Below are 12,934 nucleotides of genomic sequence, written 5' to 3' on the forward strand. Positions count from 1 at the left end.
CACAAACCCCTGAGATGCCTTATTGCTATTATAAACTGGTTACCAATGTAATTAGAGCAGTAAAAATAAATGTTTTGTCATACCCGTGGTATACGGTCTGATATACCATGGCTGTCAGCCAATCAGCATTCAGGGCTCGAACTACCCAGTTTATAATATCTGCTTTGAAAGCCAATTCATATGTTGACAATGACATCGCATGATCACCACTGAACATAAATGCCCATCGGAGACAATTATTAATTTGACTCTTCTGGTCTTGTCCCTAGAAGGTCTTGTTGCGGCGTTGCTTGTGGAAGACTCATATTGGTACACAGGTTGACGTTTACTGTTATGAGCCTTGTCCTGGAGGCAAAACTGTGATTTTCCCCTTAGATAAGCTAGCTGCAAAGTCAAAATTGGCTATATTGTAAAAATTTATGAAAATAAAAATGTGCTTTTTGGTCTTCATTTAAGGTTAAGGTTAGGCATTAGGGTTAGCAGTGTGGTTAAGGTTAGGTTTAAAATCAGATTTTATGGTTGGCTGTGCCAGCTAGTGACCACTCTGAAGAGCTGCCTCCAGAACAACATTCATGACATTAAACGCTAAACTGCTGAAAATGTGGCTTGATGCGACAGTAGTCATAGTAATTATATTCTTAACACTTGTAATATAAATGTATGAACCAGACAGAGTTCCTTGTATGAGAGCTTTATTCCTTCCTTGGGTGTTCATTCATGGTCACATGGATCTTTACAAACAGTCAGATGGTTAAAGCTTTCAGCAGTGATCTGAGCCATGCGAGAGACTTGGCCACATCCAGGGATGATGTACTGAACAAAGTGAACACAAGGGAGAATGCGAGCTCTGTGGAACAGATTCAGCTTCTTCTCCTTTGCTTCTATAGCCACCGCTGGAATCTACATACATACATACATACATACATACATACATACATACATACATACATACATACATACATACATACATACATACATACATACATACATACATACATACATACATACATACATACATACATACATACATACATACATACATACATACATACATACATACATACATACATACATACATACATACATTGCCCTAGGAATGTCCCCAAAGTTTTACACCAGCTGCACGTTCAAGCTTTATTCTTTCAAAGGTACATGACCAACCCATAACATAACATTCACGCAGGGGTGGGCAGTGCAAAGACAGAAACACACAAGGTTAAATGGGGTACACATTCACAGTTTACAGGCAACAGAACGAGAGCAGAGTTTGGGGCAGGAGGGACGGAGTGGGCTGGGGTGGGTGGTTCTGGGCCTTGTTTAGAAGCACTTGCGATGCACAATGGAAGGGCCGGCCTCGTCGTACTCCTGCTTGCTGATCCACATCTGCTGAAAGGTGGAGAGGGAGGCCAGGATGGAGCCGCCGATCCACACCGAGTACTTCCTCTCAGGTGGGGCGATAATCTGGTAACACAAGATATCATTTAATATACTGAATGAGGAAATCCCATATGTTTAGTAAATAGATACAGTACAACAAAGCTTCGTGAGACAATATCAGTGACATTCAGCTTCAGATTGGGCCTCAACAATTTGCATGGAATCTTGAAACACTTATCAAGACAATGATTTCTATTCATAGAAACCAGGTCAAAACTGGAAAGGATAATTGCGTCAACGTTGAAATGGGCCAATATCATTACTGGCTGTGAATGGAAAAAATATACCATTACAGTTAGGAGGACTACTATATTGAACAAATTCAAATCACTGTATAGCATCTCACTATGGCATGCAAGTTAACTATGTTAGTAGCATCTCACTATGGCATGCAAGTTAACTATGTTAGTAGCATCTCACTATGGCATGCAAGTTAACTATGTTAGTAGCATCTCACTATGGCATGCAAGTTAACTATGTTAGTAGCATCTCACTATGGCATGCAAGTTAACTATGTTAGTAGCATCTCACTATGGCATGCAAGTTAACTATATTAGTAGCATCTCACTATGGCATGCAAGTTAACTATGTTAGTAGCATCTCACAGTGATTTGCAAGTTAATTATGTTAGTAGCATCTCACAGTGACTTGCAAGTTAACTCTATGTTAGTAGCATCAACACACCTTGATCTTCATGGTGCTGGGGGCCAGGGCTGTGATCTCCTTCTGCATTCTGTCTGCGATGCCAGGGTACATGGTGGTACCTCCTGACAGGACGTTGTTGGCGTACAGGTCCTTACGAATGTCAATGTCACACTTCATGATGCTGTTGTAAGTGGTTTCATGAATACCGGCAGACTCCATACCTGGGGAGAATAGATATATGTTTCAAACTGTTGAGAGAAAGGCAAATGGAGAGAGTGGAAAGAGGTAAAGAAGGAGCGAGGGATTACCGATGAAGGAGGGCTGGAAGAGGGTTTCCGGGCAGCGGAACCTCTCGTTGCCGATGGTGATGACCTGACCGTCGGGCAGCTCGTAGCTCTTCTCCAGAGAGGAGGAGGTGGCAGCGGTGGCCATCTCATTCTCAAAGTCCAGGGCCACGTAGCACAACTTCTCTTTGATGTCACGAACAATTTCTCTCTCGGCTAGAGAGAGGAGAATAAGGGTCAGGTCAGAACAAGAACTTAGATTGATTTGTAGTTTGGCAGAACAACACTTCTGTGTCTGCATAGGCCTCTGCTTAAAAGTCATGCACTGTACGGTATGAGGGAATAGTGTCATCAGAGTTTATAGCGTCCCAGAGATTCTACTGACCTGTGGTGACAAATGAGTAGCCCCGCTCGGTCAGGATCTTCATGAGGTAGTCAGTGAGATCACGGCCAGCCAGGTCCAGGCGCATGATGGCGTGAGGCAGGGCATAACCCTCATATATGGGGACATTGTGGGTGACACCATCACCAGAGTCAAGGACAATACCTGTGGAGGTTTAGGAGAACACAGGTTTGGGAGGACACAGGTTTGGGAGGACACAGGTTTGGGAGGACAAGTTTGAGAGGACACAGGTTTGGGTGGTATAGGAGGACACAATTTTGGGATGACACAGGTTAGGGAGGACAGGCTTGGGAGAACAGAGTTTTGGGAGGACAGTTTTGGGAGTAAACAAGTTTGGGCTCAGTGGGACTGAATGGTCAGTGTAAAATGAGGCTGGTTTTGACTGGTGTCCTATACTGACCTGTTGTGCGGCCAGAGGCATAAAGTGACAGCACGGCCTGGATAGCTACGTACATGGCCGGAACGTTGAAGGTCTCGAACATAATCTAGAACAGGAGCGTTTGTTTAGGTTACAGTGTTATTTACCACACTAACATTTTGACAGTGACCATATCATTCTAATTGCACCAATCATACACTCAGCATCATGTAACAAATTCCTACTGTTTATATCAGGTGTATTACACAGTCTTGAAAGGCTGGGTTGAAGATATTCATTGGAACAAGTCCTAGCTATAGTGTATGTAGTCATCACTTTCTTGATGTCTATAGTAGAATAGTTCTTAATGTCTATAGTATTCACTCTGGTATGCAATCTGGTTTAAGCTCAGGTTATGTATGTGTCACTGCAACCTTAAAGGTCCTCAATGATGTCACCATTGCCCTTGATTCTAAGCAATGTTGTGCTGCTATTTTGGCCAAAGCTTTTGATACGGTAGACCATTCCATTCTCGTGGGCCGGCTAAGGAGTATGGATGTCTCTGAGGGGTCTTTAGCCTGGTTTGCTAACTACCTCTCTCAAAGAGTGCAGTGTATAAAGTCAGAAAATCTGCTGTCTCAGCCACTGCCTGTCAACAAGGGAGTACCCCAAGGCTCGATCCTAGGCCCCACGTTCTTCTCAATTTACATCAACAACATAGCTCAGGCAGTAGGAAGCTCTCTCATCCATTTATATGCAGATGATAGTCTTATACTCAGCTGGCCCCTCCCCCAGATTTTGTGTTAAATGCTCTACAACAAAGCTTTCTTAGTGTCCAACAAGCTTTCTCTACACTTAACCTTGTTCTGAACACCTCCAAAACAAAGGTCATGTGGTTTGGTAAGAAGAATGCCCCTCTCCCCGCAGGTGTGATTTCTACATCTGAGGGTTTAGAGCTTGAGGTAGTCACCTCATACAAGTACTTGGGAGCATGGCTAGATGGTATACTGTCCTTCTCTCAGCACATATCAAAGCTGCAGGCTAAAGTTAAACCTAGACTTGGTTTCCTCTATCGTAATCGCTCCTCTTTCACCCCAGCTGCCAAACTAACCCTGATTCAGATCACCATCCTACCCATGCTAGATTACGGAGACATAATTTATAGATCAGAAGGTAAGGGTGCTCTCGAGCGGCTAGATGTTCTTTACCAATCGGCCATCAGATTTGCCACCAATTCTCCTTATAGGACGCATCACTGCACTCCTCTGTAAACTGGTCATCTCTGTATACCTGTCGCAAGACCCACTGGTTGATGCTTATTTATAAAACCCTCTTAGGCCTCACTCCCCCCTATCTGAGATTTCTACTGCAGCCCTCATTCTCCACATACAACACCTGTTCTGCCAGTCACATTCTGTTAAAGGTCCCCAAAGCACACACATCCCTGGGTTGCTCGTCTTTTCAGTTCACTGCAGCTAGCGACTGGAACGAGCTGCAGCAAACACTCAAACTGAACAGTTTCATCTCAGTCTTTTCATTCAAAGACTCAATCATGGACACTCTTAATGACAGCTGTGGCTGCTTTGCGTGATGTATTGTTACATCTACATTCTTGCCCTTTGTGCTGTTGCCTGTGCCCAACAATGTTTGTACCATGTTTTGTGCCGCTACCATGTTGTGTTGCTACCATGTTGCTGTCATGTTGTGTTGCTACCATGCTGTGTTGTTATGTGTTGCTGCCATGCTATGTTGTCGTCTTAGGTCTCTCTTTATGTAGTGTTGTGTTGTCTGTCTTGTCATGATGTGTGTTTTGTCCTATATTTATATGTTATTTATTTATTAATCCCAGGCCCCCGTCCCCGCAGGAGGCCGCCTTTTGGTATGTCGTCATTGTAAATAAGAATTTGTTCTTAACTGACTTGCCTAGTTAAATAAAGGTTAAATATATATTTCTTTAAATCACCTGGGTCATCTTCTCCCTGTTGGCTTTGGGATTGAGTGGAGCCTCTGTCAGCAGGGTGGGGTGTTCCTCAGGAGCTACGCGGAGCTCGTTGTAGAAGGAGTGATGCCAGATCTGCCAATCAGCGGTAATAATTAGCATAACATCTCTGAACATGTCTGGGGTCTCTTTAGCTAACTCCTCGTTCTGTTATCATGTAACAGTTCTGAGAATAGATCCTGGATCTAAATGCCTCTGGATAAATCCCAAAGTGACACCTGGGGAGTTGTGTTGGCTGAGGCTACTTTTGAGTGCCATGATGGAAAATCAGAAAGAACATAAAATTCCATGTTAGAGTGTGTCACTGTTTTCCAATTATATTGTTTTAAAATTGTCTGAATCCTGAGTCTGTGTCATTGTTGTCTCAGGTGGGGTAGGGTTCGGTAGGGTGTGGTTGGGTGTGGTAGGGTAGTGTGGTAGGATGTGGTATGGTAGGGTAGTGTGGTAAGGTGGGGTGGGGAAGTGTGGTGGGGTGGGGTAGCGTGCAGCAGGGTAGGGTGGGTAGGGTGGGGTAGAGCAGGGTGTGGCGGGGTAGGGTTGGGTGGGGTGAGGTAGGGTGGGGTAGGGTGTGGTAGGGTAGGGTGGGGTGGGGTGAGGTAGGGTGGGGTAAGGTGTGGTAGGGTGGGGTAAGGTGTGGTAGGGTGGGGTGGGGTGAGGTAGGGTGGGTAGGGTAGGGTGGGGTAAGGTGTGGTAGGGTGTGGTAGGGTAAGGTGTGGTAGGGTGGGGTAGGGTAGGGTGGGGTAGGGTAAGGGAAGGCTTACTTTTTCCATGTCATCCCAGTTTGTGATGATGCCGTGTTCGATGGGGTACTTCAGGGTCAGAATACCTCTTTTGCTCTGTGCCTCGTCACCCACATAACTGTCTTTCTGTCCCATGCCCACCATCACACCCTGGGGAGAGAAACCGGCTGCTCAGAAGCACACTCACCACACTGTAAAGTGGATGCCATTGCTAGCACTGAAATTCAACAAATAGGCCTTGCTGTGTTGAGCCTTAAACCATGATGGGTAAATAAAATCAAAGAAATATGCTTTAAATGAAGAATATACCAAGGACCATGAAAGACTACGGACAAAAAAGTGGATGCATTCTCATTACCCAACCAGAAGTCGGTTACATCCAGCCTGTCTTTTAATGGACGAATGCCGGCTCACCTGATGTCTGGGACGGCCCACGATGGAGGGGAATACTGCTCTCGGGGCATCGTCCCCGGCGAAGCCTGCCTTGCACAGACCGGACCCATTGTCACACACAAGGGCGGTGCTCTCTTCATCGTCACACATTGTCAATTCTTTGCTTTACGTTCCTTACTCCGACTGGAGACAATCACTGCAGGGGCAACAGAGAGAAGAGTGTGTTAACATCTTCAGAGTGATATATTTGTGTGTGTGTGTGTGTGTGTGTGTGTGTGTGTGTGTGTGTGTGTGTGTGTGTGTGTGTGTGTGTGTGTGTGACCACACCCTTCTGCGGTGAATTCATAATAAAAACATAAACCATAAAATGTTTAATCTGGTGTGGCAATTATTTACGTTAATTCATTGAGGAATACATGGCTCAGGCAAATCCACTGGACTACCAAAGTGTGAAGAAAGGATGAGGCTATTCCTATTGAAAGTGGAAAAAGTCCATTTGGAAAGTTGACCTGTGCTTAGAGTATAATATAGATACAGTCCACCAAAAGCCTACGAAGCACATTGTTATATAATGTTATAATACTGTAAACATTTAACATTAATAGCAAAGCATATATGCTTAAGACCAAAACTCCCCATAGGAGTTATCCTACAACACTCTTTATTTAGGGTTGAACTCCAGTCTCTAATGAATGGATGCAGCACCCTGGGAAAACTTCCTAATTAGGAAATGATGCAGAGTCATGTCTGTCTTTGGACTGGACTGTGCAAACCTCACTCCCTCTCTCTTTGGCCCTGCCTATCTACAATCATTTACAAAAAAGGATAGAAAAAAAGACGGGGATGGGAGGGAGAGAGGGAGGGAGAGAGAGAGAGAGAGAGAGTGAGAGAGGGCAGTCGATTCCAGCAGAACCATATTTAGTCATAAACCTTCAGAATAAAGGATTTCCTAAGTTTTCCAGCAGAGGGTACCATGAGCAGCTATGATGGAGTTCAGTGCTGAAAGTTGACAAGTGCTGAACTCTCCAATAACATGACAGAGGCCCCTGTATGCATCCAGCTATTATCCCCTTTGCACGTTTCAAAACTGTTACTCATTTCAAAACTGTGTACAATGTTTTCAAAAACGTCCAAACTTTCCAAACTGACTGAGTTCTCTAGAAACTTTACAACCTATATCAACTTGACTTTCCCCAAGAGACCTTACAAGAATTTGAGACTATGTTTCTATTGCATCATGGGACTGATGGCATCAGATGTCTAATATCAATATCAACCAGCTGAAAAAAATGATGCATAATAGGTAATAGGTAACTTAGCATATACCAGAATATCAACAAGACAGTTCTAGCGTTTACTACTGTGACATTCTACTGCACTGTTTCAAGCAAGTTACAGCATTAGCAGCAGCACTAACTTCTTCAACCACAAGTTGTTAATAAACCACAACACCACGAGGCTTAGGACCTCATCTACTGGGACACTTAATACCCACAACAGACCACAGTGACTTAGCTGTGAGATGTCTAAACACCTGTCTTTCATTAACATGCGCCTGTGAGATCAGCCAAAGCTCATCAAGCCTAATGAGCCTGGTTTAAATTGATTGAGAAGCAGTCTGCACTGTAAGGTGCTGACCCCTGCAGTTGACTCAGACTAGCAGATTAGCAGTTGACAATTTAGCAGTTGTTGACTTGAGGCAGTCGGGCAGACAGGAAGGCAGGAGTAGAGGAGAGAAGTGGAGAGTAAAGGAGAGCAGAGGAGAGGAGAACAGAGCGGAGAAGAGGAGAACAGAACAGAGGAGATGAGAGCAGAGGAAAATAGTGCAGAGGAGAGGAGAGGAAAAAAGAGGGTATACTTAAGAAAAAAGGTTATATCTAGAACCTGAAAGGGTTCTTCAGCTGTCCACATAGGATAGCCCTTTGAAGAACCCTTTTTGGTTCCAGATATAACCCTTTTGGCTCAAGATAGAACCCTTTCGAATTCCAGGTAGAACCCTTTACACAGAGGGTTATACATCGATGCCAAAAATAATTATACCTGGAACCAAAAAGGGTTCTCCTATGGGGACAGCCAAAGAACCCTTTTGGAACCTTTTTTCTAAGCATGTAGGAGAGGAGTAGGCAGGAGGGAGGACAACGAGGGGATGAGAGGAGGAACAGGGAAGAGAGAGGAGGACAGGAGAGGTGAGATGGTGGTCCACTTACCCTGACAGTGCTTGGCCGGGGTTTGCCGCTCAGGGATGGTGTGCCCTCTCACTGGCCTGGGGAGACTTTATGTAGCTCCCAGCCCCCATCCTGCACTTCCCCCTCCCACATCCCAAACATGGAGCCGGGGCCGCACTCTCTCTGTCTGCCTCACTCAGCCAGAGCCTTATAGGGATGGCCGGGGAAAAACAGTCCAATCCAATTGCTTCTGCGGAGGGCCCAGTCACATCATTCAGGGCATTCCAGGGGCCTTCTATTCTGTGAAAGGCAGGAGATCTCACCATGCTGGAACATAAACACACAGCACAGAGCTTGCAGGACTGCCCCCTGTGACAAACAAGCCCTCACACACACACAGACAGTGGCATTCCCATGTAGCAAGCCCTAACACACAGACAGTGGCATTCCCGTGTAGCAGGCCTTCACACACAGACAGTGTCATTCCCGTGTAGCAAGCCCTCACACACAGACAGTGGCATTCCCGTGTAGCAAGCCCTCACACACACAGACAGTGGCATTCCCATGTAGCAAGCCTTCACACACACAGACAGTGGCATTCCCGTGTAGCAAGCCTTCACACAGACAGTGGCATTCCCGTGTAGCAAGCCCTCACACACAGACAGTGGCATTCCCGTGTAGCAAGCCCTCACACACACAGACAGTGGCATTCCCGTGTAGCAAGCCCTCACACACACAGACAGTGGCATTCCCGTGTAGCAAGCCTTCACACACACAGACAGTGGCATTCCCGTGTAGCAAGCCTTCACTCACACAGACAGTGGCATTCCCGTGTAGCAAGCCTTCACTCACACAGACAGTGACATTCCCGTGTAGCAAGCCTTCACACACACAGACAGTGGCATTCCCGTGTAGCAAGCCTTCACACACACAGACAGTGGCATTCCCGTGTAGCAAGCCCTCACACACACAGACAGTGGCATTCCCGTGTAGCAAGCCCTCACACACACAGACAGTGGCATTCCCGTGTAGCAAGCCTTCACACACACAGACAGTGGCATTCCCGTGTAGTAAGCCCTCACACACACAGACAGTGGCATTCCCATGTAGCAAGCCTTCACTCACACAGACAGTGACATTCCCGTGTAGCAAGCCTTCACTCACACAGACAGTGACATTCCCGTGTAGCAAGCCTTCACTCACACAGACAGTGACATTCCCGTGTAGCAAGCCTTCACTCACAGACAGTGGCATTCCTGTGTAGCAAGCCTTCACTCACACAGACAGTGGCATTCCTGTGTAGCAAGCCTTCACTCACACAGACAGTGGCATTCCCGTGTAGCAAGCCTTCACTCACACAGACAGTGGCATTCCCGTGTAGCAAGAATGACACGGGTCAGGTCACAAATACAGCATCTAGGTGCAGCTTGGCATCAGTTAGATGTTGAAACATTCAAACAGTGTGAGGGTATATTATTACTTGTCAGTTGGTGTAGAGGAAGAGGTCAGTTGAATTCTCTAACTATGGAATATCCTAACCTTTCAAAATGCCAGATTGTCATGCTACACAATTTTTTCTCAGTGTGTCCTTGAAATGACCTTGCAACCCAACTTGTAACAGTCTGTGACAAACCACTACGGAATGAAAATGCTACCGTTTGTGAGCGGCTGCTCAGTGGATGGGCCTCGAGACCACAGCAAGGAACAGTGAAGTTGAGGCTTTACAGAACTAAAGAAAGGTGCCAAAAGAACCTGTCACCAACTGCACAGTGTCACAGCACCGAGACGCACAGTGAATGGCCTGTTAAGTCGCTGGCTCTTAGTATGACAAAGCCCACATCACCCTCCTCTAACAGTCAGGGGTCAGTGTCTTCCAGCAGCGTTTATATGAAAGGAGCACTTCCCCACTTTTTGACATCATGGTCATTGTCTCCAGCACCAAACCACTGTCCAGCCTACATACATGAAAACATAAATGTTTCATTCTACAGTCAAAAGCTAAAGTGGCCCTTTAAGTTTAAACTAGGTGTAGTTATTATTGAACTGTAAGAGGTGCAGCTAGTCATAAAGCTGGGGACGGGACGCTAGTCATCATCTGCGCTGGTGGGACCACTTACTGTAAACATCAGACGGATTGGCCGGGTGTTGCCTCATGTCCCAGACTCCCTGCACTCTCTCTCTCTGTCTGATGAGGTATGCTACGCTACGACAACGCACGGACAATGGCCAGCACAAAGCCATATCAGGATGGAGAGCGTAGGGGAGAGAGGGAGATGAGGGGGGTGGAGGAGAGAAGGGGGGGAAAGGGGGGTGGTGGTGGGCGGGGCAAGATAGAGAGTGAGAGAATAAGGAAGTAAGAGAGAAAGAATATTATCAGCATGACTGGTGGACTATTGGGTTTGTGATTGAACTAACTGAACAGACTGTAATTGTAGCAGGCTATTGTCAGTGAATATAAATTGTCATGCAAATGGTATAGCATTCCCTCTGAAACAGTTCAAATTGTCAGGAATTGCCACCAAATGACTAGTTGTCACCCAATATTCACCAGCTTTCAAGTTACAGCAAATTGAGATGTTCATTTTTTTTTCTCACAGAATTTGTCTTTCTCTGGCATAAATCTTGATATAACACTCTTCTATCATGATCATGTTCTGTTGTCATGACGATTTCAGTTTACTGAGATTGCTTCTTACTTTGTGGGTCCGAGGGGATTCTCAGTCCTGTTGTATTAAAGGATTCGTCATGTCCAATAGTACAGGGCCTAAACTGTTTAATGGAAACAATGCTTGGAATGTAAGATCTGCTATCAAAAATAAATGTGTCTTGTTGTTGTCTAGACTCCATTCTAGACTCCATTCTAGACTGATTGTGCTCTTCATTTTGTTCAATTTCGAATAATTGAAATTAGTAACAAGATGCCGTACAGCTGGATGGCCAAATGTAACATGGTATCACACTTTTCATTCATTGTCAAACAAAGCCTAAATTATTACACAGTTCTCCTCATATTGTCTAGCTAGTCAGACACTTGTCTATCAAAGCACAGGGAGCCCCAGTAAAGATACATGATATTTGCAACACTAGAATGACTAGTGTTTATCACTGTCTTTCAGAGTGAAATCACTCAAATTGGAGGTCAGCTTTACACATTGAAGGAAAGCTACTGGTCTGCCTCCCACTCAGCTACAGTAACAGCATACAGAAGAGTTTGATGCAGCACCAAAAAAGGAGCTGTTCAGTAAATAAGGAGAGACTTGGCAGACCACGCTACCCGCAAGGCATGTAAGGGAAGAAATCATCCCACTGAAGGTGTGGTCTGGTAAAAGAAAAACATTATACCCTCAATCTATCGCTTGTCTGAGTGTCTGCGTCTACGTAATACCGCAGGTGAAAAGACATCCTGCATGTTCAACTAAAGATAACCTTTGAACCCCGTCAGTCAGTGTGCGCTCACTTATTTCCATGTTTAGCTACACTATATACTTCCTGTCCGCTCCTGCAGGGACTTTTATTCTTTATTATGAGACCTCCTCTCATTATTTCCCTCATTGAAGACATCTGTGTGTCTAAATTCAATAAGCCTTGTTTTGGAAGACCTTTCAGAAGACCATGGGTACAGTATACAGCATTACGTAACTATAACAAGTACAGACGACAAGTTATTGTCTATTTGAGAGGTTCTAACAGGAAGATGTGAGCCTTCACTATACCCTTGTGCCACATGACTTTACAGTCATCTCTCTCTCACTATCTTCCACCCATGCCTCGTTCATTGAATTGAATCTGCAGCATTTATGGGGAAAGTGGGTCTAGACCAGAGGTGTCAAACTCATTCCATGGAGGGCCTTATGTCTCCAGGTTTTAGTTTGTTCTTTCAATTAACACCTAGACAACCAGGTGTGGGGAGATCTTTACTAATTACTGACCTTAATTGATCAATCAAGGACAAGGGAGAAGCGAAAACCCGCAGGCACTCGGCCCTCCGCGGAATGAGCTGGACACGTGTTCTAGACCATTACATCTCCCTCAACACAGCTACTGTTGCTATGGTTCCAACTATCAACACTGATAATACCCCTCTCCACATTAAACCCCATCTGACATCAGTCCATAACAGCAGACATCAACAGGGCAGTGCGTGCATAAGGGCCCTGCTCCATTGGCATGTGCTTTGACCCAAAATGGCAAAGCAGCTGTGCTCTTAAAGGATGTTCCAGGCATCTGCTCACAACCAGCTCTGGAATGTCTTATGGCGACTCCTCGCAAGCAAGTCCTGAGCTCGAGCCCATTTTCTTCCTGTTTTGCGCGTGTGTGTGTGTGTGTGAGACAGAGAGAGAGAGAGAGAGAGAGAGAGAGAGAGAGAGAGAGAGGCTACTGTATGCTGCGTTCTAATAGGCTACTGTATTCTAAAATTCCTAGTGTCAACATGTCTGGGACAAATCGTGTTAGTTAACTCGAGTATAGATGCGAGTATAGTACCTCAAATTCAGTTCCTTGTTCCAGAAAA

General features: G+C 45.3%; 1 protein-coding gene across 1 annotated transcript; it reads right to left on the reverse strand.

The window, feature by feature from the left end:
* Positions 1 to 675: 675 nt before the first annotated feature.
* On the reverse strand, positions 676 to 8,667 carry acta2 (actin alpha 2, smooth muscle). Its single transcript, XM_082965780.1, has 10 exons — positions 8,467 to 8,667; positions 6,281 to 6,455; positions 5,888 to 6,016; positions 5,091 to 5,201; positions 3,170 to 3,254; positions 2,752 to 2,913; positions 2,391 to 2,582; positions 2,122 to 2,303; positions 1,037 to 1,461; positions 676 to 900 (listed from the first exon to the last, which is right to left on the reverse strand). Exons 2-9 carry the CDS (start codon positions 6,407 to 6,409, stop codon positions 1,318 to 1,320), a joined length of 1,134 nt encoding a protein of 377 aa, XP_082821906.1. The 5' UTR covers positions 6,410 to 6,455; positions 8,467 to 8,667; the 3' UTR covers positions 676 to 900; positions 1,037 to 1,317.
* Positions 8,668 to 12,934: the final 4,267 nt, after the last annotated feature.

This window comes from Salmo salar, chromosome 19, assembly GCF_965601325.2.
Source record: "Salmo salar chromosome 19, fSalSal1, whole genome shotgun sequence".
Taxonomy (NCBI): Eukaryota; Metazoa; Chordata; class Actinopteri; order Salmoniformes; family Salmonidae; genus Salmo; species Salmo salar.